This window comes from Quercus lobata, chromosome 5, assembly GCF_001633185.2.
Source record: "Quercus lobata isolate SW786 chromosome 5, ValleyOak3.0 Primary Assembly, whole genome shotgun sequence".
In the NCBI taxonomy this organism is placed as follows: domain Eukaryota; kingdom Viridiplantae; phylum Streptophyta; class Magnoliopsida; order Fagales; family Fagaceae; genus Quercus; species Quercus lobata.
In genome coordinates, this window is record NC_044908.1 from 54980597 (window position 1) to 55007079 (window position 26483).

A 26483-nucleotide genomic window follows, 5' to 3' on the forward strand; every position below is an offset into this window, starting at 1 on the left:
TGTGTTAAAATAATTAATATTCTTAAAAAAAAAAAAAATGGTCATCCACCTTCTTTTGTTATAACTGATAGATACAATAGGCAATTTTGCAATTGAAAAGTTAAATTTTTATCTTTATAACAAGGCTCTTTATATATATGTTGGCTGGTTTGAAAATATATACCGAAGCAAATGGAATGCAATTGGAGAATTGGTGTAACGCTAAGAGCTGAAATCAACAAAGAAAATTGGTTTATCACCAAAAACAAAAACAAAAAAACAAAAAACTTTAATACATAATATCTTTAAAAGGTGTTTTCAATAAAATCATTGTTAATTTTGGTATTGGAATAGTGAACGTTTGGATAAAGCTAAATTTTTTTATTTTTATCTGCATCCAGCGTTTGGCAATGGTTCGTGCACTATTTACGGGATCTACAAGCCTCTTTTTTTAACAAAATTTTCATTAAAAATAAGTCCCACAATACTATTCACACATTTAAAAATTATTTTATTATTGTGTTTTTAGTTTTCAATTTTCAGCAATAAGCGGTATCCAAACAGATCATTAGGTCAGTATCAAACTGATGTCACAAAAGGTGGAAACTTAAATTTTGGCTCTTCCTCCTTACATCCCATAAGAACTTTGTATTTGTGAAATAACTATCATGCTAAGGGTGTGCAGTTGTTTTGTATGTATTTTATTAACTTGTTGATCATTAAAAATATGGATGAGTAAAAAAGTAATTTAAGTTATGAATTCAAATTAAATCCAATAATAATTTATCATATATAATTTGTTGCGAAAGTGTTTAAACATATATGGACAAAAAAATAAGTAATTTAAGTTATGAATTCAAATTACAACCAATAATAATTATAAAAATGTTATGAAAATATATAACTTGGCGCGGGTCCCACTTTCACAAATTCCATTAGATAAACCCCCAGAATTTTCTCAAAAAAAGAAAAATGAAAAAAAGATAAACCCCAAGAAAGCTCAAAACCCAGTTCCAGCTTAAACCCCTGAAATCCCAAAATTCGGTTAAAAATCTTATCGTTAAGTTATAACCGAACTCACACATTCTCAGAAGCACAACTCTTAACGGCTCAACCATATAAACCCCTTTTTTCCTCCTTCACTTTCAACTCTGGAGCACTGCAAATCTTTCACCAAACAAACGGTGCTTTCCATGTCTCAACCCTTACTTGGTTTCATTCTCCTTTCTTTTTTTTTTTTTGACTTAATGAAACCTTAAGAGTGATAAGAAAAAAAAGTAACAAAATTTAAGGAAACTTTGTTGCATACAAAATTCACTTTGTGTGTGCGTGTTGTGGAATGGGGTTCTGTGATTTGTGAAAAAAGCTGATTGATTTGTTTGAATTTGGTCATTTCTACAGATACCCATGTGTTGAATTAGAAAGAATGGCATCTGTTTCTGCATTTTGGTTCTATCAAGGTTTGTTTTTTATTTTTCTTGTTACATACATGAATTTCTTATTTATTTTTTTTATTATCTTAATTCTTAATTTAAATTTGAAAATGATAATTCTGTTTATTTTATTTGGGTGTATGGTAGACAGAGGATTTCGAGGCGTAGCTTCTGCAGATGGCTTTGGGAAGCCATATTCGAATTATTTGAAGGTTTGTTTATCCATACCTTTTTTTTATGTGGGTGGATTTAGATTTTATGCTTGCAAATTTTGTGAGAATTATTTTTTTTTTTTTTTTTTTTGATAAGTAAGATTTAAAAAAAAAATAATAATAAAAAAGTACTAGCTCAATTGAAAAGGATGAAGTAGCCTAAAAAAAAAAAGGGTCCAAGATATCAACAAATTGTGAAATTTAATCGTTGGAAGAAATTAAAACATAACTCTTGCCATCGTTTTTATTTATCACCCATTAAATAAAAAGGATAAAATAAAAAACAACTACTAGCATGTCTGATGTGATGCAGTTATCAGGTCTTTGTTTGATTGGTCTCGGGCTTGGGGTTTACGCGTTCTACTTTGATTTTTGATTTTCAGTCTTAAGTTAACCTTTCTAATTGATTTGGTTGATTTCTTTTCATGTACTTTGTGTTCATCATCGTGAACTTAAGAGTACTCTTTTTCCTCTATTAATAAAATCATTATTACTTAAAAAAAAAAACTACTAATTAATAGTTAAATATACTCTGTACTTAGGTTTCCTATTACTTTATTGTACATAGTTAACCCCTTGTTGTGCTTTTTAATGGTTTTCCTAATGGAGACATACTTTACAAATTGTACATAGTTCCTAGGGTTGCACCCCTTGTTGTGCTTTTTAATGAATTGGTTCACTTGAATATGATAAGTGACAACTATAAGGTTTGGAATTTGGCTAGATAGCTTGAAAACCACAAATTCAACAACGTCTTTCTTAATTTCTTGTGACTTATTGGTCCACAAATATAAACGAAAGTTGAATTGTAAATTGAACTATAACATGTTTCTTCTACTAATCACAATTCAAAATAAATAAAGCACAATTAAATCCAAAGCACGATTTGGGACAGACATTATATGCCGGACTGTTTCTTTATGGCCTATATCAGTCTTCATTAATATGTCAATTTTTTCTATCGATCAGACCTATGCAAAACAAATACATATCTTTATCTAATCTTAATGTGGAGCTGTATTCATCATTCCATTCCATAAGGAAGGGAGTCTAGCTTGGGATTTGATTTTCTCTATTTTGGGCAAAAAGTCTGCTTTCCAAGTGTTTCCTTCTTTCCTTTTTCCAAGATTTTTCTGTGTTTAAGAATTGCTGATAGAACAATAGTTAGAAATTCAGAATCACGCTTACTCAATATTATACTCTGCCTCTAAATAGCATTGAGAATCAAGACATGGGGTACTTGTAAAATATAGACATGGCAGGGAGTTGACGATAAACAAAAATGTAATTGGAAAAAGATATTGAAGAAACATCATGTTTTAGTTAATTCATCTAGAATAATATGCTCAAGAGTTATTATAATTGGTGTGAAGCAAACCACATGTGAAGATGTAAGAAATTTATCAAGTTTGTTTAGGGCTTCCATGGCTCTCTCTCTCTCTCTCTCTGTCTAGCCTAGTTTAAATCTTTCTATAATATTATATTGTTTTACTTATAGAAATTATAGTTTTGAAAAAGGGCCATATCTGACCCATATTATAGTTCCTGTATGTGTCCATTTTCTTTTTCAGAATTTGTTTATGAGTTATAGGATTTGTTCAGCGTGTATACATTGTATACTGGATCATATTCAATGAGTATGTATCAAAGGGTAGATGCCAAACTACAAAATATGTTTGTTTTATTTTGAAGATGCTTCATCCTCAAATCACTTAGCCTCATTTTAGTTTTTTCCTTTTGTCTTCTTTTATTGTTTTTGTTGGCACTAACTTGTTTAATGTTCTGTGAACTATCTAGTCATCATTTATAGGTTCATTTCCAGCAGGAACATTGAAAGTTAGACATTGCTTGAATAATTCACAGAGGACTCTTCAACGTCCTTGTATAAAGTGTGAGCAGAAAGATGAACCCTACAAAGAAGTATCTGTTGAGCGTCCACCCTACTATAGCTACTTGGACTCGACATCTGGGAAGATGGAACCAGCCTCTGGTGCTCGTGCAAGTATTCTAGGGGAGGAGTATTGGCCAGAAGGCACAGTTAGTCGAGTTAGGGCTGCCAGGGCTCCTGAACCAACTGGTGAATCATTAGGATCTCCATCTTATGGAAAAAATCCTGGCAGTAGGAGAAAAAAGTACAAAACATCGTTTGCTTCTTCTGAATCTTCCAGTGTGATTTTAGAATCAAGTAATCCACTGGAACATGAAAGTTCAGTGGACACAACAGAAGAGCCTAAAGATTCCTTGTCTGATTATGTTGTTTATGACACTAAACCTGTGCAAGAAGAAACTGGATTTGATCTAGACAAAAAACTTGGACGTCCTCATCCCTTTGTTGATCCAAAAGTGAAGAAGCCTATAGAGGATCCGCTTACTAGCGAAGAACTATGGTGGAACTGGAGAAAGCCAGAGAAAGAGCAATGGTCCAGGTGGCAAAGGAGGAGACCTGATTCTGAGACGGTTAGTGCAAACATTTAAAAAAAAAAAATGATGCAACCTAAGTGCAATGCTTGATGTTGATTGTGATTGCATTGTCATGGGTCAAAAATTTAATAGAGAGAGAGAGAGAGACAGAGGGTTAGTGCAAGCATATCTAAATGACATGTGCTTTTGATATATACCCCAATGCTAGCTGGTGTGTATTTAATGAGATCAATATTTGGTTCTAAAGTATCTCGTACGTCATCTTCAAATGTTTTCTCATCATATGTTTTCTTAAAAACGTGTTTGATTGAGTATACTTAATAGAACCCTAGGAATGTTATCTTGTATCAACAATATGTGCTTGTTAAACTATGCTTAAATTAACCCTAGAGATCTTGTCATCTCAGCTTATTTTTCTCAATGTTTTCATAATGTGTGCCTTAAGGGTGTACTTAACATGACCAAAGGTCAGATGGCACTAAATTATGTACTGCATGTATACGCCCACATGTCATACATGTGAGCTTTACCACCATGAGGGATCTATAGGTCAAACCAAAGAGTCAGAATGGCTAGACCATTTTTGAGCTTTGTGATTTAACGGTGTTTTATTAACTCTAATGTTAAAATCCATCCGTTGAATTGGTTTTCAAATTAGATAATCCCTTTTCTGGTACCCTTTCATTAGTGGGTTCTGCACTTTTATGCATTAGTTGCATGATGGATTATGTTCACATCAGCATTGTGCATTACTTGGTTGAAATGTGTCTGTCACACTTTATACAAAATCCAAGACATCCCTAGGACACAATAAGTGGCCTTTTATCTTGATTTAGACCTATAATAATTTTTGCAGGTTTTTCTCAAAGCAATGGCTGAGACTGGGCAAATAAAACTTTACGGTGAACATCCAACATTAACTGAGACTTCTCTTTATAGAGCTAGACGCCATCTTTTCAAGGAAGAAAGGTAAATCTGATCATTATTTAATTTTTTATACTTGAATTTTTTTTTTTTCCATTTGCATCACCCCCCCCCCCCCCCAAAAAAAAACACACACACACACACAATTCTCTATCGTTTCTATTCAAAGAGAGAGAATATGTACTATAATTCCTATCAAGCCAGGAACTAATTAAGGACGTATACTAATTGTGATCTCCAATTGTCTTTTTATTTAGAGATTAGGGTGTCCTAAAATCTATATGAATGGGCTAAAAGGCTCTAGATATTAGGATTTAATGATTAAGAAAGCTTGTTTGGGGATTATAGAGGGTTTGGAGTTAAAAAAACACAGGAAAAATAAGAACCAAAGGTGCCATCTAGGGGCTATCAGCTATATCCATGACTGTACCAACTGTTATGAGGTGGGAAGTAATGTGTTCTGGAAATTAAGTAAAAAGGGTGCTTTAGTGTTCGCTTGTACTACAGGGTGCTAAGAGGGTTTGACTCAGTAGAATTTCCATGGAAAGCAACATGGCATATGAAAGTTCCTTTGGGAATAGCTTTCTTTGTGTTCTATATCATGGGGCAAGATAATCACTAAAGACAATCTTATTAAATGGTGTAGGTCTCTAGGAAATTGTTGGTGTATGTGTGAGACATGGTGAGTATGTTGATCATTTGTTGTTATGTTGCTCGATAGCAAGGGAACTATTTGATGCAGGGCATTTCAAGAGCCTTTTTACATTTGCAGCCTTGACACAACCTGTAGCGACAGTAGCTAAGTCAGCAGCTAAGTTTCAGCTGCAGTAGCCACCCTAATCCTCTTGTAACTAATTAGTTAGTTAGTTGGATGATTCTTTAAGCATTGGACAATAGGATATAGAAACTGGTCGATCATCTAGAAGGCTGCCAATGCCAAACAACTGGTATAAGTACCAGAAAGGAAGCACTTTGTAAATCAGTTTTGGATATTGATTGAAATTAAGCCTTGAGAGCTTTTCTTTGAGAACTGTGTGGTCTTTGTAGAGGTGCCTAACCACCTATCAATTTTTCTAAGCACCTCACTTTCCATCTAGTTCTAAATCATATCAGCCCATCATTCTTCCCTGCATCACTATCAGTGTTTATATTAATAATTTTTGGGGTGAGATGGGTGATTCCAAAGAAAGTACGTAAAGTGCTTCATTGCTAGCATTGTGGTCCTAAAACTTTTAGGAATAGAATATGGAATGTGGTGTCATTGTGCTTGATATGGCATATCTGGAGAGACAAGAAGAGGAGGATATTTTAAGGCTAGCTATATTGATAAATTACCACTTGTCCCAAATGTTTAAATTGATAGAACATGGGGAATTTAATCATTTAACCATAATTGTAACACTCCCTTTCATGTGTGGAAACAAAGTTCAATATATGGAAAATTGAAGTTTTTTAAGTGGAAGGTAGAATGGAAACAAGGTTCAAACTCAAGACTATCTGCTATGATACCATGATAAATTACCACTTGTTCCAAAAACTTAAGCTAATAGAATGTAGATTTAATCATTTCACCATTATTGTAATATACCTTATGGTACATAGTGGGCAATTGGTAAACATGTTTGAAAAACATTTGTGACTAAAGTGAGGATATTTACTTGGATGGTTGGCAAGACAAGGCAAATAGAACGAGTCATGAGAAGGTAGAGACAGACCTGCTTGAGGATAAGAAACATTCAATTAGGACGGCTTGCCTGTGCACGATGAAGATCCATATATGTAGTTATATTAATTTATTACTTATTATTATTGATCAATTGGCATAGAGGTTGGTATATCTATGATCAATTTGTAAAGTTTCCATGGAAGAGTATTAGGAAACCCAGAGTTCCTCAAAAGTTGCCTTCTTTGTTTGAACTGCATCCTTGGGGAGATTTAAGTTTTTAACAGCAGATAATTTGAGGATGGATAATATAATTTTGGTGAGTTGGTTTTGGGGCTATTTGGTGTTCATTGGGTGCTTCCTAGGGATGTTGTAGATTTATTAGCATGTTGGCAAGGCCGAGTTGGAAGACATAGAAACAACACAATTTGGAAGGCTATCCCTCACTGCTTGATGTGGTGCATATGGCATGAAAGAAATGCTAGAATTTTAAGGGGTGTTCACAGTCTATCTTAGAAGTAAAAATGCAGTTCTTCCAAACACTATTGGAGTGGATGATGGCAATAGGAGCATATCCTTTTGATAACTTATTAGAATTCAAGGGTCATTGTAATCTTAGAACTTAATGCATTATTCATCTCATATACCCCCTATATACTTGATGGATTTTTTTCAAATCAATAAAATTTATTACATTTAAAAATGTAATACATGCATCCAGTGGCTCCCATGACCTCACCTCCACCTTGTGCTCACAAGTGGAGGAGTCATTTGAGCTACAGCTCATGGGCATTTTGCACTACATACTTTTAGCAATAAAATGTTCTATTTCAAAACAATTGGACCCTTAAGAATAGAATGTTATGAAGCTTGCTTTCTTTACTTAAAATAAATGTTTTCTTTGTCCACTTCAACAAGATAAAAACCTTTTTAATTCGAAGTGCTTGAGGGCTTATTTTGAGTTGAGTTGTAAAATATGAAAGATTTGGGTTTAGAGAGAACAAAGAAGAGAAGAATGGAGAGAGAGAGAGAGGTAGTGTAAGGCTTAATCAATTAGTCCCTCACCTGAGCATATATTTATTTTAGAGTGATATAGCAAGATTTCAAGAATAGCCCTACACTTATAAAATAACAAACTAATATAAAAATAATAAGAGCAATTCTCACACCTTGCTTGCTCACCAGCAATGTGCCATACCGTTAACTAATGCTAACTTTCTTGTTATAATGTAAAAGAATCTAGCAAGTTTGGAATCTTTCTTTGCTTTTCTTTATTTTTCTAAGGTGGATAGGAATGAGGAAGATAAAGTTGTATGGGTAGCTACCTGGAGTGGTTCTTTTGAAGTGAAGCTATTCTATTCAATCTTATCTGATAGAGGTAATCACCCCATCCCTTGGAAAAGTATTTGGAAGGTGAAAGCTCCTACTAAGGTAGCTTTTTTCATTTGGACAGCGGCGAAGGGGAGGATTCTAACTTCGGTTAATTTAAGGGAGAAATATTTGTGTTGTTAACAGGTGTTGTATTTGTAAAAATGATTGGGAATCAGTGGACCACCTGCTTATTCATTGTCCTTTTGCCTCTGATTTATGGTCCTTTGTATTTAGCTTGTTTGGTATTTCCTGGATTATGCCTAAACAAGTCGTTGAGTTGCTTGCTTGTTGGTTTAGAGGTGCTGGGCGACATAGGTCGGCATCTGTTTGGGATGTTATTCCACAGTTTATTATGTGGAACATATGGCGAGAATGAAACAACAGAATCTTCGAAGGGGAGGATTGTTCTATCATCGAGTTGAAGTGCATTTTCCTTCTGTCTTTGTTTGAATGGAGGACTGCTATGAGTGGTCTTGACATACCTGCTATTTTAGATTTTGTAGATTTATGTAATTTTGGGTAGACATTTGCTTTCCTTGTACAGATCCTGTGTGCCAAGGAATTTGCTTCTTCTCTTGTTTTCTCATTTTTTCAATAAAGTTTTTATTTACTGATAAATAAAAAAAACACAATATACAACACACAATTTTCTTCTACCATAGGGGTATTTTCCCCCCCATTTCAACCTTCCTCTACATCATTAGTTAATCTCCTAGGCAGCAAATCTGCGATGTACTTGGGTTTGTTTTGGTTTTTAATAAAATTTTCCTTACTTATATTAAAAAAAAAAAAAAAACTTATGCTCTCTTTCCTTCTCTCCATTTGTTGTACACATTAGAATTCAGGCAAGAGATGTATGTCAACTGAAATCGTAGTTCATACTCTTTCAACATGCCTGCTAAATGAACCCTGGTTTGAATGATACTTTAGGAGATGTAAGCATGGAAGTTCAACAAACCTAATTGCTGATGTATGAAGCTTAGTTATCTCTTAAAGTAAAAGGACATGTTTAACTTCTTATGTTTATATGTTAAATATTTGTGCAAAAATTTATGCAAGTATCTGTGCATTGGTATGATGCTTGATATAAAGAGTGATAAAAAGAAATGAATCCATTTCTACTTGCCCTCCTTTCTCTTTTTCGTTAATTTACAATTCCTGACTGCTTGGCCACCTGAAAGTTTTTGATCACAAACAATTGCAGTTGTATTGTAGTGTTATGAACAAAGATACTTTCTTGGTTTTGTAGGCTTCGAGCTGAACAAGAGAGACTAGACAGAATAGGTCCAATAGCATACTACTCTGAATGGGTAAAAGCATGGAAAAGGGACACATCACTTGAAGCTGTTCAGAAACATTTCGAAGAGACTGGTGAAGATGAAAACACCCAACTGATTGAGATGTTTTGCCATCAAACAGATCGAGAGTATCGCATAATGATGGGGACTGATGTGCGTATTCGTAGGGATCCTCTAGCAATGCGAATGCGGGAGGATCAAATAAAGCAAAGTATCTACTCCAAAGCTAATACTTTTGTGCGTTATTTCTATGTTTTCATTGTTTAATCAAATTGCTTGATCATCTTAATTTCCATATGAATAAGTACAAGTTCTACGATTTTGTGATTGGGTTTATTGTTATAATAAACATCTGTTTGCATGGATTCTTCTGTCTTTTTTTTTCATTTTTAATCTCTTCTATATTGGTCGTGTAATTGACCTACAAATTTCATGTTCGTGCTTTTATCGTGGTGCCTTATACAATGACAGTCACCATTGCCTATGCATATTTTGTGCCATTAACCATTCAAAACTGTCAGATTTGATTTTTAGTTACAATTATTCTGTTAAAGCAACAAAGCTGGAAATTTTCAATCCATTACTCTCTTGCCATATTTGTTTTATTATGTTCTGGTAATTGAGAACTCTGTTGGGGTTGCAGTATGGGGAGGAGATCCTGTCTACCCAACTGTGAACTACATTCAAGATCCTGATGAAGTGATTGATTTCAGAGGTCCAGATTTTCATGAACCCACGCCCAATATGCTGGATCACCTGAAGGAGGTAAACACTCGAAGTTCAAATTCATTCTCTCTCTCTCTCTCTCTCTCTAACACTACAGAGAGGCTTATTGTCAGGCAGCAAGTCATAATATTTCATCAATCTTGATGACATTCTAATCATACTCTTAATAAAATAAATTTTCAGTTGCTGAACTGGAAGGGAATAATTTTTTGTCTTCTTTGGGTGACAATGACACAGCTCAATGTTGGAGCATTCACCAGATAACTGGAATTTGTAATATATTGACCAGTCTATGGCTTACAGAGGGTCGTGGATAGATTGATAGGTCCATGGACTAAACTTGACAAATTACTGACAACTTTAACTTTCTACCATCCAGTTACTTGATGGGTCCTGGTACTAAATTGATGGGATGCTTTCTTTTTGTGCTGTCCCAAAATAAATGATTGTTTACAAAAATAAAAGCATTAATCCATTTACTTGCTATACCATCCTTACATTTGAACCCACCTTTCTTGGTCCACCAAAGGCATTTTAGGAGATTTTTATGTTTATTTTGTTTCATTAAAATGTGTGCCATTTGCACAGTCTGTCTATTTTCGGACAGAGTGAGGATTAATTTTACTTTTCTTATTTCTGCCTTGAAGAAGTCAATGGGTAAAATAATTCTTTTCATCTGGTTATTATGTCTTTGGGCTTGAATCGCTTACTTGGGCTTAGATACTTACAATAATTACTTCTGCATTTGGGCAAATTATATGGGAAGTAAAGCTGAGATTTTCTAGCACGTACCACCTTCATTATATCCAAGTACCAAGTCAAAGCATAAGTGTGATGTAGTTTAAGAAATATCTGATGTTCCCTTAGATAATTAGAATGATAGAGAAAGATCAAAAAAATGGGATGGAGGGAATAAATGAAAACATAGGTGGCATTTTTTGTTTTTTGTTTTTAAATAGAGTTTCCATCAAGGCCTGATGTGGTTGTTCGATCGAGAGAGAGAGAGAGAGAGTGTGTGTGTGTGTGTGTGTCAATAAATAGAATATTTAAATATTTTCTACGGCACCTGTAGTTATTTGTCTTATTTTAAGTTCTAACGTTTTTCCTTCAATTTTACTAGCACGGCAAAATCATATCAAGGGAGGAGCTTGAAAAGATTTTAGCAAAAGAGAAGACTGAAGATCTCAAGGTTTGAAGCAATACATATGAACTTTACTTGTGTGTTGATTTTTGTTTTGTATTTCAAATTGGGTAGACTATATTTTCACTAATCAAAACTGTGAATATATATGTAGTATCTAGTGACATGTAATTTTATCGTTGTCCTTCAATTTGTTCTTTGCTTGTTTAGGCCTTGCTTTGTTCTGCTTTAAAATGAGCATTGGGAAGAAAAGTACATGTTCCATTTCTTTTCTATGTTAAGTTGTGTCATAAAATTGGCTAGTTAGAGGTTGACGTTGGAGAATGACTGATCATCACTGATGCAGGGAGCATAAATACATATTTATTTAAATTTAGGTTTTTTTTTTTTTTTTTAAAAAAAAAAAAAAAAATTTAGTAAGTCAATTGTATTTTTACTGTTGGTCCAGTAGATTTTATTATAGGTTTTATTAGCTAATTAGGTTATTAGTGTTTTATTTAATTTCCTAGAGTCAAAGTTAATTTCATAATTTAATAATTGGGCATTTATCCAAGTCAACTAGGATTAGGTATTAGTCTTGGAAGTTGATGTACGTGTGCTATTGTACTCCTATGGGAATAGCCTGATTTGGTTAATGGAATTTCTCCAATGGCTTGATGTTGATTCTAATCAACCCAAGGTGCTGATTCCTAGGTTTTCTATCTCACTTGGTTGTAATTTTGTGTTGCTTCCCGTCCAACCAGCAACCACCATTGCAGGTCTGTCAGATTCTATTTCTCTCATTGAACTCATGTTTCAGGCCCCATCCATTGTCTCTCTCTACACAAAGGCAGTTCTCTATTTTTTTATTTTATAGATAACGTAATTTATTGAAGAATAAAAACAATGTATACAGGATATATACTAGAGACCACCATAATCATGGGGTAGAGAAGAAAAAGAAAAAGAACCCAATGAAGGCAGCCATGAAAACAGAGAATTAAGAAAAAAACATCTTCAGTTCTGGAATAGTTCTTTCTCTGTCCTAAAAATTGTTGCATTTCGTTTGCGACAAAGGCACCACATAAGGCAGTGAGGGACCGCTTCCCATATTCTTCTATTTTGATGAAGCCCAAAACAACCTCGCCAAGAAGAGAACATATCCAAAACTCTTAGCGGCATAACCCACTGAACCCCAAACATGCTGAAAACCATACTCCACAATTCTGTAGCTATAGGGCAGTGAAGCAGAAGGTGATCCAGACTCCCCAGAGTTCTTACACATAGCACCATTCTGTTACAATAATTTGTCTTTTCTGTAAATTATCCACAGTTCTCTATTTTTTTAAGGAACTCTCGAGTCACATGAAATCACATATCTAATCTGGAATTCAAGGAACTTAAAATTTTCTCAATTAATTGCTACTGCTCTCTATTTCAGCTTTTTTGTGGACGTAGTTCCTGGAATATGTGGTTCGTTTGCTATTTTCATTTTAAATCTCTTCAAGCTTCTTATGGTATTAACTATATGGGAGGAAGAGAGGTTGAGTAATATTCTTGATACGTTTAATGGAAATAGGATCTAGTAGTAGTCTAGTGCTTAGTTAACTTGTGTTTGTGTCCACTGTTGATAGTTTTTGAGGGTACATAGGATCCAATTTCTTAATCATTTGGTTTTCTAATTTGGCCGGTGAATTGATCTAGTGAGGGTGGTATTGTCTTTTTGATGAGAAAGACAAACAACAGAAAAAGGATGAGATATTAAAATGTAAGCCCCTAATTCTGATTACATTTTAAATTATTTTATGTTGAAACGAAGCCCTGGCACAACAGTTCTCTCTGTATCAGTCCTTTTCTTTTTCTTCCATTTTAGATATTGCATTGGGGAATTTCACTCACCCATGAGTACATTTTGGCAACCTAGTAGGGTAATGTTGCTACTTGACAGACAATTTGATTAAACCTGTTGTGTATCAAACTCTTTTTTAATTATATAGCGTAACCTTGTACTAATAAAAGTGTAATATGTTTAGGTGCATTTTTAAAGTCCATTTGGATTTTCACAATAATATAATGAGTTGTGGCCTTTAAAAAACCATCTAACATGGTCTTTGATCTAGTTGATTTTTACCTAAATAAATATATCATAAAGAAGGGTAGGCTTTTCTGGGAATTTGATTTTTATGGGGTGGGTGGGGTGGGGTGGGGTGTCAGTGTCAACCACATTTACGAAATGGCCCAATGAGTGGACCATCCATACTAGTTATCTATGCTGTCAATTCCTCTTTACCATCTAGCACTTTTACCTTTTATCCCTCTTTTCATTTTGAAGAACATCTATAATGTGAAATTTCTTGCCTAACTTCAAAGTTGATACAATCATATATGAAATTGTTTTCTATTGATAAAGTTATCTATCCAAGAATCATTTGACCTGTGATGGATTTTGATACTTGAAATATTATATAAATTGTTTAAGTATGTTAATTATCAAAAAATTAAGAAATCTCACTATAAGGAAAATTTTTTGAACTTTATATAGCTTCTGACCTTAAATTGTTAATTGTTTGACTCTTGAATATTTGCAATACACACAGGTAACAGTTATGGATGACGCTATGGCACAAGCTGTTGACATTGGTGAAGATGATGTAAGTTTCATTTCTTCATCTTTTCTGATCCTTCTCATCCATCTTCAATTCATGCTGACGCCCTTGGTTTTGATCAGAATTCTAAGCCACTAATGGTTGTTCTTTAAGTAATGTCATTCCCTTTTGACTTATTTGCAATAGGATGGAGAGGATAGTGAAGTTGAGGTTGAGGTTGAGGAAGAAGGGGAGGAGAAAATTACACGCAATTGGAGTGTCTTGAAAAATACTCCTGAGCTGCGCAAAACCAAGGTGATTTTTTTTGAATTTCTGTCCATCCTTCATTCGATCCTGTTTCTGTTGCAGGCTTCCATAATTTATGGTTGATTTTCTGAGATAAATATTAATTCACAAATTTCATATATCTCGTTTTGGAAAAAGAAAAGGTACAGAAATATAATGAAGCTACAATTGCAAGAATGGAAAGGTGGGATCTCATATGCAGCAAGCAAAATATATCAGTTAAAATGAATGTGCATCTTCCCTAATACTTGCATGAACATGGTTAAATGTTATGTTGGATCCCTTATTGATAAAAAAGGTGTCAATAATTTTTATTTTTTGAACCAATACTATCCACCAGATAGCAGCAACAAGTTCTCTAAGAGAAAGGACGTAGAAATTGAAATTTTAGAGCACTAACTTGTGGAAGATACTCCGCCACTCATATTGCTCTTTGTTTAACAATTCTCTTTCATTTCAAGCTGTATAATCTGGTCTGTTTTTTTCCTTAAAACTTGAAGCACAAACCTAAGGAGGAACCCTTGTCTCTGGAAGAAGCCATAGATGATTCCGAAAACTTGACTGATTTTCTACTGGACTTTGAAGAAGACAACTGATTTTCTCAAGTCTCAGAAATAGAGAGTGACATTGAAAAGTACTCCAGAGCTTCACAAATTCAAGGTGATTTCTGAAATTTACAAGAAGTTGAATTTCTCTCAATAAAAATATTTATTTTTTTAATTTTTTATTTATTATTAAAAACAGAGAAAAACAATTTACTAATAATATTTTACGAATTATTCTACTGCTACATTTCACCAAATTTATGCTTTGAGTGTTCACTATTCTCTTTGAGTAAGGTTGATGACTTGTTCTAAAGTCGTTATTGAGAATAAGGATGATGAAATACTTTAAAAAGGTAGTACTCAATGCACAAAGCTATTTATGCAGGATTTGAGAGAGGTTAATGAAAAGACTTTATTCAGACAATTTAAAATAACTTGATTGCAACTTCTTAAACATTATGAACCAAATAGAAACTTATTGTTTCAAAAACCAAGATAGCTGTCTGTCCTCAGAAATAAGAATTGTTTGTCCACGTGTATTTGCAAATACTCTAATACTAGAAAATAATTACATTAGTAAAAAATAACATAATGTAATTTAAAAAAAAAAAAACCACTAGATAAGATCATTACTGAGTATCCTTATGATCCCACTTAGTCCTAAAAAACTGTTAATTATTATAGATTAATAATTTGCTCATTATGTCAAAATCATATTACCTTTTTATGTCACTGTCTTTGGATTCAAACAACCCCCTCCCCCCACCCCCCCCCCCCCCCAAAAACCACCACAAACACACACACACAGAGAATGAAAGAACTTTGAAGGTAGAACATGGGATTGGTTCGACCAACTTGGTCTTGAGTATTAAAATAAGCTTAGGGTGAGGGGCCTAGGACATTGCTTCAAGCTTCTCTAAATATTTCTAATTTTTTATGTTCTTTGGTTTTTATTTTCTCACAGCCAAGAGCAAGCTGCAAAGGTTTTCTTCTTTTGGACGACTGAACTCTCAAGGGAAAGGAGAGGGGGATTGTAATCAATGACCTCCATTAGAATATGGGTTCAGCCGGTCAAGTCTGGGCTGTGATTTGTATTGTAGTAGCTCATGTCCTAGAAGTTTGTTAAAAAATGGTTAATGTCTTAATGGTATGCATGCAACCAATTTGGATGTACATACTCTTTTTTGCTTATGGCTTGTACTAGTATACAGTACTTATAGTTTATGTTGGTTGTTTTTGGGGGTTTTAGAATAGCATATATCTATGTGTTAGGTTGATTAGAAGTTTGTTGAGTTCATAACTAGAGTGAAATAGATGAGTACTCTGTCCCCACTTTTATATCATTTCAATCGTTTATGAAATTGAAATTTGGTTCCAAATATTTGATACGATGCCGAGAGAACTTGGGAGGTCCTTTTTCTTTATGTTGTCACGGGTCAAGTGGTTGTTCAATGGTCTTTGAACTCAGATTCTTTTAGGAGTGAAGCCTAAAACTCTTGCCAATAGATCTCATGTTAGCTACTACTTGTGCACTTCGAGCCCAACCTACACACAAGACACAGGAAGAAGTGATGGAGTACACTGACTTGCTTTTAGCAAGGTCAAAACTGTGAACCACAAAGCTTAATTAACATATTTGGCAAAACCAACTTAACATCTGTAGCAAGCCCAAACTAATAACATATTCAAAATTTTCAAATTAATGTGTCCAGCCATAAGTTGGAGTTAGTAAATTGAAATTAAGAAATGAGGCACAAGAGAGAGTGAGTTAGGAAGGGACAAGAAATAGATACAAATACTTTCTTGATGAATGTATGTTTTGGGATTTGCTGAAAGGATGGTTAGGAGGAGAAGTGATTGTCCCATCCTTATCTAAGTTCTTGCTCTTTTATGGTGGTTAATGATCCTTTGTTAAGAAGACATGTTACTTATGCTGATAGATAATCAGAAACCTTTGTCATCATGAGCAGTAAACTATATTGGTTCAAGAGCTTGTTACACTTTTATCCTTGGCTTACAAACACAGTTTATGCTAAGTTAACTTGGTTTTAGCCACAAGGGGAGGTTTTCCTATGCTATTGAATTGGGTGGTTTTAAGTAATGAAACTCGTTTTACACATCTTGGAATGACAATTGAATTTTTTTTTAATTTTTTTATTTTAAGTCATAAAACCTGTAATACTTACGATAAGTCACGTAGTGTAAGCACGTCGTGTATGACTTAGCTTTTATTTTTAATACAAAAAAATTATGGCAAACTATTAAAAAAAATGAAAATTCTTTTACATTTCTAAACACTTTTGGTAGTAGAATTTTAATTGAAGTAATATTTTTCAAACTTTTTGGAACTTTGGCAATAGAGTTTCACTCAAAGAAACTATAGCCTAAGCCTAATTGAACTTTGCACTATAGTTGGAGGACCATATTAGTAACTTAATGCATTTATAGCATCACATGACATTAAGAAGGAAAAAAAAAAATTGAACAAATTGATATTTTAAAAAAAAAATAAAAAAAAATAAAATAAAAGGGAGATGGCTTCCATTTTGTTCAACTACAACATATATGATAACTCTATTATGTAGTATAAAATTTAAATTCCGAGCATGGCTTATAAATGGACTATATCTGAAATTAAGCCTTTGGTGTATTGATTTCTGAATAGGGTGGCCTTATGGAAGCCCCATCTTATTCATTGTTTGGGTTAGGTTTATGGGCCTTTTCGGTATTTGTGTAGTAAGTTGGACCCGTGTCCTAGAAAGGCCTGGTTCTATCTGTTGTAGATTCAGGCTTTGAAGTCAATATATAATATCCGAAAAAAGCCTTGAACAATGATAAACAACAGTATTATATAACTGTATATGAGATGAGATGGGCTCGGGAGTAATTCTGAGACCACAACATCTACCATACTCTTTTCTACAATGATCTTATGGAGTAGATTATGACGGACTGTTTGTTACTTTCACATAAATCCATTACTTTTTCTTCTTTTTTTCATCATTTACAATATGCCGCATTGAAGTTGTGACAAAACGTGCCACAAAAGAGTGATTTTTTGTGTGGCCAATATGCAAGGCAGCTAGTGTGAGTGCCTAACAGATAGGCAAAACCGCAAAAGTACGTGGGAAACGATGACTTCTTGCAAGCTTAAATGAGACTCAAGAAAGTAGTGGGCTATAAATACTAGCTTTTTAAGTTCTTCATTTAAGATGCATGTGGGCACTTCATAAATACTTAAAGTAGGTTAAAAATTTAGGAACTCGTTGAACTTCAATGCTCAACACTAGTAACTCTTTGAATTCATCTTGTTCACCGACAACTTGTACTACTCTGTGATAATTTGGTCAAGTTTTGTGTCTCTGTAAAGTGACAGAGATTGTTTAGTTACTTGCAATTTGCAACAACCCAATGGTGTCTTGATGGCTCCATCCAATTTATTTGAGCATTTTGCAATCATTTTAGTCACACTAAAGTTACGAAATTTAAGGCAATATCTCATATAGATTGTTTGCATAGTATATCCAAGTCATAAATTTTAGCAGATTATTTGAAAAGAAAAAGTTTAAGAATTTCTTCTTTTTTTGGAAACTTATTCAGATCATAACCACATGTTTGAAATTAATTTCTTAATTTTAATCCTTCACAGTTTATTCACAAATGACGATTTAATTACCTTGACAAAAGGAACTAAAAGTTTCAAATATATATAGTGGAGTTTGTAGCTTCAAAGTTGTGATTTAATTTGCCTACAAAATGTTGGATATCTTATCCTTGTAATAATTTTCAGTAACTATGGAGCAAGAGCTGTAATTTTGTTTTATTTTATATTTCTACAAGATTAAAGAAGTCTACGTTGACTGTAAGTGAATAATCTCTCTCTCATTATTACACGGTAAACTGAAGTTTAACTTTAAAGGCAGACCAATAAAAAAGTAATTTTCTTTTTAAAAATCAATTATTAGGAGTTTTGATTTTGATACCTTGAAATTTCGCAGCAAAAGTCTTAAAGAATCGTATACAAGAATTAAATTAGAGCAAGATTTTGGCGTTAAGTAGGATTTTCCTTATCTTAGCAGATTTTGCCTTTTTGAAAATTATAGCCCAGATTTTCTTTTTGGCCCTCAGTGACTTCCGGACCATATTAAATACTATAATATAACAAAGTAGTCCAGAGGTATTTCTTCCTCTCCCGTCTACCTTAATTTATTCCCCTCTGGCCTACACTATCTAAGTGATGCCTTTGCAAGATCATAAAAGCCGCTAGCTCTTTATACCATTGTAGAGACGTGATCTAGTTGTAAGAGTTTTCATATCGCTTTATATAATACTTGATTGAAGTTAAGTGGTTTGAGTAATAGTGCTTCAATGAATGTGTTGTGTACACGATTATAGTTAGCCCCATCAAGATTCCAATGATAAACGTGATATTATCCATTGACGTCACATAACGTGTGATTGATGAGTCTACATTGAAAATTTTATTATTTTTATTCAGCAAAAAAAAACAAAGCTAGCTGTTTATATAAATAAATAAATAAATAAATATATATACATATGTAAACATTATCCTATGTGTAAAATATTAAAATTATATAATAAATTTTCAATGCTCATTATTCCCTATATAAGAATAAAAAATATGATAACAAAAAATAAATGCCTAAGATTATTAAAATATATCTACAGTTGTAGACCTATATTGACGTGCTTTGGAAGTGGACCCAACTCTCGATCATAATGCATAGATAGATTCTTTCTTGAACTTCAAATATTCTAATATATCATTGGGAAATCTACCTAAATTTTAATGGAACTTGCATCAGTTGCATGCAGAAATCAATTATCCCCAGAAGTATGGGTTTATCAGATCATTTTTGGGCCATCAATCTTGGTTCGAGTAGTGATTACTTTTAACTTGTTTTTTGTTTTTTGGGTCGTTCTTTTCAATGTATAATATACTTTATAGTCATGCGCAATGGTAGTTGATTATGGTTGAAGTTTACCTAATCATGTACCATTTTTACAGGTAAATTGAACCTATATGTATATACAATTGCCTAGCCTATTGGGGTTTCTCACATTGTCAATTAGAATTACCCTGAATCTTGCAATGCCCATGGACCACATGAGAGAGAGAGAGAGTTGAAAAGGAATTGGGTTAAGGACATTATGGTAGAGATTTGACAAGGAACATAATATGGTTAGTGGAGTTTTGTAGGTTCTTTTTCACTAACCCAGATGATATACAAATGATTAGAGAGGGTGGTCAGGAAGCAAACATAACAACTAAAAATTAGTAAAAAAATGAACTTTTGCAAACTATGTTGGTGTGGGTTTTTCTTTTTTTCTTTATTTTTTTTGGTTGGAAACTCTATATATGTACATATGTCACCCAGAACATGACCAAGGACAAGATCTAAGCACTGCTGGCTTGCTTTCTTGCTTTGCAATGCCCCCAACAAATACCTTTGAAAAATAGGGCAAAGCAAAAGGGAAAAACAGAAACATCTGGTCAACTTGTTTGATTCTATGTCTGTGTGTGTGTCTCTCTCTCTAACATTGTATGCTCTCTCAAGGTGTACCTGTTTGAGAAGGGACATTGTTAATGACTAAAACCCCTTTTTATATTGCTAATAATGATGATTAGTGGCCCTCCTTTCAACCTATCTTTGTCATTAATTATTCATGTTTATACACTGCTTACTAACATGATTAACAAATGGGCTCCACACAGTACTGATCCAAACTTCTATTACTGATTTTGTGTTGTTTTGTTCTTTAAAATCCATGTTGTTCCACTTTTGAATACAAAGGCAAATCTTGGTTTTTAGCTTCTTCTTGATCTTATATATAGAATTAGGATTATTTATCTGCACATATAACACATAAGTTCGACTGTGGCTTTGAAATTGTTCATAAAATAAACTATAAGTATTGTAGATTATGAATTTATTATTATGCGCCGCAAAACTCGACTAATTTGGATCACATCTAATTTGAGACGTGCACGCATTAGCACATGGTTTTGGATTTGTGAAAACCTGCTCATTTTTTCCATATTTCTAAACTTAAAGGTGTCAATTCTCACTAGCTTCCAATTTTGTATGCGCTCAAGTACGTAGTATCCAAACATTTTTTGAAACATTTTGACCAAAATTAAGTCCTCTATTTTATCATGCATGTTTAATAATTAATATAGTGATTTGAAATTTGTAATAATGTAGTGGTTGATCGATCGATCAGCTCCGATAAAAAATCCCTACATAGTGATGTGATATGCTCTAAATCACCTAACTTTATTGAATTTTGTATTTGTTCACAACCACAAAAGTATTGAAATAATCGGGCTGGATATTGATCTTCTAATATAAAAGAAATGACCAATATTGAGTCAGGTAAATTTGAGAATTCAATAATTTAGTGTGGGAATAAAGCAGTTTTAAACTTTAGAAAAACTTAGAACATCATATTTAACCAAACTTTTTCTGTTTTTTGTTTTTTTGTTTTTTTGGCTTGACTAACCTAGCTAGGGTTTCTATAAACCATTTTATTTTAGACTCATCCCTATCGATGTTTTCTGAATAAATGGATACACACATATATTGTACTATAGTACAAAATAAAAAATAAAAAAAATTAGGTCACTAAGAAAGATTTTGGAAAGTTAAATAATGGTAATAACGCGCACCCAACTTTTCTTCTGACTCCTAATTAACATTATCAAGGAAATTAAGCTGAGTGAATTAGTGAAAAGCTAATTTGATATGCTCCTAGGGAGCCTGCATGCAGCTAGCTTAATTTGATACATAATTATGCTTTTCACTTTTTATGGTTGGCTGCTCTTAATTAGGATGTTTTCTTAAAGCATGGGATTAGGCACACTAATAGCAAAAAACATGCAATAATTAAAGCTTGCTTTAACCTGTTTAACTAAAAATATAGAAGAAAAAAAAAAGATTCCCTACGTAATAATGGTATGAATGTCAATATATGTATTGTGCATTTTGTTCTCGTGAGTGAGTGTTTGTGTATTTTGCTTAATTCTATAGTGTAACTGGTTGACTTGGTTCAATTGTTCTATTTGTGATTGGAGAGAATATGGGTGCGGTGTGTGTGTTGAGATAACCATGCTGACAAAGCATGCAATAAAACAACTAGTTGGGTTTTTGGCTATGTTTGAATTTTCTCAAAAGCTTTTATTTTTAGTTTGAGCATGAGATAATGTCTAAATGTCTAGCTCAGCATGTATAACCCTACCCAATTAGACCGATGCTGCATGTGCACAGTTAGAAAAGGACCATGTGTTCATGTTTTGAATCTCCAAATTTGGAATAAATAGATCATGATCATCCTAGTTAAGATTAGAACTTTTCAAGTACGGTATATATATATATGCTTAGTTTAATCAAATCCTTTTAGTAAGGACTCAAGACATGCCCACCCTATGCCCCTATATCTTATTAAAATATATATAACCTAATAGGTATGTCTGTTTTTTCATTTAAATTTGAATAGAATGCTAAAGAGTTTCTTTTCAACATGAACATGATATGTGTACAAAATTGGCCACATATGAGTCTTTATACTTGGTGATGATATTGTCATCACAGGTGCTCGATTGCCATTGAATAATAGGTACCCCATCCCATATGTATCTTGTCCATGGAGTGAGGCAAATAGATGCGTTGCCCACCCAACAAAAACTGTTTGCAAAACTAAAAACTTTACTAGTCAAAAAGGATAAACAAATTAAGTGACCACTTCTTATTGATCAAGCAAAGCTATTATATTAAGAGGAATTTTGTTAATTGTTTAAATCTTGAAACCTAACAATGTTTATATTCATTTTGAAACCCAAAATTTTGAATTTTGCATATGATATAGATTTTTTTTTTTTTTGGATAATACAATAGTTGGGAGGACGTTCTTTGACACTTGATATAAGTTATTTCGGTGATTTCAAATGGAAAATGAAAAGTCCTAGTAGATAGGATACAATACAAGGTAACAAAGAGAACGCAAAAAAAATTATATATACTGAAAATAGAAGACAATTTCGTTAACCCACAATATTAGTAAGTACCTCATTTTTATTACTAACTGGATTAAATTCACTGCCAGTTTCTTGATCTATTGGAGAAGCAAAATTATTATAAAATGTACACTGTGGATTCAAATTCTATAACGAGAAGAAATGGAGAACAAAAAGGTACAAATTAAACCTTTTATTGGGATAAGCATCTCCTTAATTCTGAAGACTACCAGAACAAAAGCTCAATCAAATATAGCTAGATCCACAACATCTCACATCTCTTTTTTTGCGTGAGCTTAGGACTTACGCCAATAAGATCGAGCATCTCCAATCATCCACCCAAAATTTTAGTCAAATTTTAGTGTTTTTTTTTTATTTTAATTTTCTATTTTAGTTCACTTTTTAATGAATTTAATTCAATTTGTTAAGGTGAATTTCTGTTATGATTCTAACTTTATTAAGAACCAAAATTCTTTGTTCCACTTTGGGTATTTATCTTTGTACTTTATCAATCGGGTTTTTGCGCATTTTTCCTTTATAAAGTAGCCAACATTTAAAGTGAAAAAAAAAGTTTCAAATGCATGAAATATTGTATAAATCCTTGGAATTTCATACCCTTGCATTGATGCATTAAATCTTATACCTCCTGTTTCTCAATAAATAAATTAAAAAAAAAAAAAAAAAATCTTATACCTCTTTTTTACAAAGAAGATGAGTATTGTTAACGCTAGCTGTTGGATATATATTCGAACTTGAAATTTCAGAATTGACATCATAGAATGTAAGAATAAAATTTTAAAATGACTTAATTATTTATTATTGATATTTTAAAATTATTTCTGGTGTAACTAACTTTAATGAAGTTTTGATCGATTTTCTTATCAATTTAATGTAAATATCAAGATGAAAATAATTGATTGACATTTTCTTCAACTTGGTAAAAAGGGAGATTTACAAAATTTTAAAATGACTCAGTAGTTTATATTATTGGAATTCTTAAATGATTGTTGGTTTAACCAACTTTAATAAAGTTTTAACTAATTCACTTTCTTATTCTGTTTAATATAAATATCAAGATGAAAAAAAAAAAAAAAAAAAAATTTTGATTCACAATTTTGTTAGGTCTACCATTGATTTTGTATGGCTCTTCTAGAGCAATCAATCTATTGATGATAGTTTTAGTCATTATCTTACAACTATTTTTAAGTTACTAATGCAACTACTTTTAATTTATAGATGCAATACCGTCGGCGCCATGCATCCTTTCCTTGGTAGTTAGTATTCTCTTGACCTTCTCTCCCTCAATACAGCCGACCTATGTCCCCTAGATTTGCAATATGTTAAGGATGTTAAGTAGCTTGTTTGATTCAACTTTCTTCAATGCAAGTTCAGGAAACTGAAACTCTAGTCAAAGTTCTTGTTGTAAAATAATTAACTCACCCTTCTCCCTAGGATTAGTGCCACACTTTAAAAAGAGTCATCGATGCTTTTTACTCCATGACATCCCTGCTTCTGTCTCGTGCAGGACGTACGGTAAGAGTTGGCCTCCTTGAAAGTCCTAGATCATTTGGTATTTGGGTTCTCGCTTGTTTGGAACTAAGGAATTTTGTGTCCAACCTCAATTTCACCCCCAAACTTTTAAGGAAAATGACACTTCACTCTTGAGATTTGAGAATATCAACATATTAGTGATTCTGTTGATAACAATAACATAATATTCTAAATTTTGAAAAGATTTTCTTGAACAAAACCCTAACCACAGTTTAGTGACAGATTAATAATATTTATAAAAAAAATAAACTTCCACCAACAATAGTTAGAGTTTAGTCAAGATTTTTTTTTTAAAAAAAAAATTTAGAATATCCCATCACGTTTATTAATATAGAGATTGATATGCTGATTTTCTCAAACATCAATGGAAGAAAGTGTTATTTTCCTTTAAATTTAGGATAGTGCATCATTTCTCCCAAACCATAAGAAAAAGAAATTTAATTTACCAAAAAATAAAAAAAATACTAAAATATAAAATTTACTCTCTAAGTTTCTTCAGAATTCATTTCAGTTATCTAATTTTATTTTCGTTCAATTAAATTCTCTAAGTTTCAGATTTGTTCAATTAAAGTATTTTCATTAATTTTTGAAAAAAAAATTGAAAAATATTTTTCAATCATTAATTGAACTATTTTTAATTTGAAAAAAAAATTTTAAAAATTTTAAAAATTAACCACAATATATAACAAAAATTTATAAAAAATCTTAATAAAATAGACTTAAAAATTAAAATACTAAAATAAATTTTGATAAAATATAAAAAAAGTGAATTTTGCATTTTATCATACCAGTCGACCTCTCAGAAAAAAAAGGAAAATGATATTTGGCGCCGGTTTCATGGAACGCGCCTCTGAAAAGCTGATGACATGGGGGGCTCCATCCATAACACAAGATAGATATCGGCTGGCTCGAAAGGGTATACGATCTGACGCCACTACCCCCACCTGTCCCGTCAAAAAGGGGACGACGAAATCTAGATTGAGAAATTGCATAGGTCCCACAAATCCAAGCAATGAGCTGTTGCTTTTTTGACATATTTTGCTTTTTTTTCACTGTCACTCTCTCTCTCTCTGTGATAGAAAGAGAAAGAGAAAGAGAGAGAAAAAAAATAAAGTGTGCAAAGAGAAAATATGGGTGAAAGAGAGAGAAAAGAGAAGAGAGAATGTACGAAAACGAAAGCCTAGCTAGCTAGCTGTTGATGATTCATGCAAATACTTAAATTAAAAGTGCGTCTATATGGAGGTGTGACATTATCTTCCACCCACCTTTTTTTTTTCTTTCTTTTTTTCCTTTTTCTTTTTTTGTTTTCATTCTAAATAATTAGACACACATATTGTTCAATGTAAAGCTTTTTGCCCCGTCCATTTTTGTGTATTACGTGGTTGCCATGGTCGGTGATAATTCTTCAATGGAGATTGATATACATATCTTCACCAAACCCCAGCTCTTGTTTTTGTTCGACTTGCCGACTCTCCCTTCTAATAATAATAATTCATTTTTATATATAAGAAAGTAAAATTTTAAACCAATTAATATGTGTTTGTGTGTGTTTTCTAATATTAAAGCTTTATTTGGTAGAAACTATATAGAGGGTCAAAAAATAGAGGAAAAAGAGACAAGTTTTAAGTTATATGGTAGGGAAGATGCTTACATGGGTACGAGTTGAAAAGGTTAAAACATTCCAAAAAATAGAGTTGAAAAAGTGTTAAACATTCTTGTATCAAATGGATAATTATTCTTTCTTATACTTTGTGTTTAATTGCTTGCTTTCAATAATTTAGAGAGAGTGTTACTGTTGTTAAAGTGTGCATGACATTATTTAATTATCTCGTCTTTTTCCTCCAAACGTAGAAACATTGTCTGTCCCTTTTTTGGGAATGCATCATTAGCATTAGGGCAATTGACAAGCATATTGACTTTCTTTTTGGGTGGTAAGTACTCTTAAAATAGTTGATATACTGAAGAAACAAATTGATAATCCTAGCTAGCAGATATGAGTCTAATGGACATTAAAAATTCAGTACGATTTGTTTGATATTGAAAATTTTAATTTTATTGAAGTTCTTAGTATAGATAATGTTAATAATCTTATAAATCAATGAAATAATTTGGTATTTCTAATTAAAACATCTGGAATTTGAATCTTCCATCTCTCATCTAAAAATTTATTTATATCAAAGTTATAATTAGTATATATAGATATAGATGAAGTTTGCTTTTCAATTTTTATATAACATTACCAAATAACACAATTAACTACTTGCTCATTGATTCTATTTTTAGATAGTTACAATATGTTACTAATAATCCCGCA

At 32.7% G+C, this 26483-nt stretch overlaps 1 protein-coding gene across 1 annotated transcript; it reads left to right on the forward strand.

Annotated features, from left to right (window-relative positions):
• The first annotated feature begins 943 nt into the window (after nt 1-943).
• LOC115991680 (protein PLASTID TRANSCRIPTIONALLY ACTIVE 12, chloroplastic) lies at nt 944-15964 on the forward strand. The gene is made up of 12 exons (XM_031115521.1): nt 944-1163; nt 1381-1439; nt 1560-1624; nt 3422-4081; nt 4902-5014; nt 9253-9512; nt 9945-10066; nt 11148-11216; nt 13745-13798; nt 13940-14047; nt 14539-14698; nt 15548-15964. Exons 2-11 carry the CDS (start codon nt 1406-1408, stop codon nt 14632-14634), a joined length of 1581 nt encoding a protein of 526 aa, XP_030971381.1. The 5' UTR covers nt 944-1163; nt 1381-1405; the 3' UTR covers nt 14635-14698; nt 15548-15964.
• Nucleotides 15965-26483: the final 10519 nt, after the last annotated feature.

Excerpts from the sequence above, each read along its gene's own strand:
- LOC115991680 (XM_031115521.1), top strand. The coding sequence starts at position 1,406 with ATGGCATCTGTTTCTGCATTTTGGTTCTATCAAG. Across the intron at positions 13,799-13,939 it reads TTGACATTGGTGAAGATGAT|GATGGAGAGGATAGTGAAGT; the intron begins GTAAGTTTCATT and ends TATTTGCAATAG. Across the intron at positions 14,048-14,538 it reads CTGAGCTGCGCAAAACCAAG|CACAAACCTAAGGAGGAACC; the intron begins GTGATTTTTTTT and ends TAAAACTTGAAG.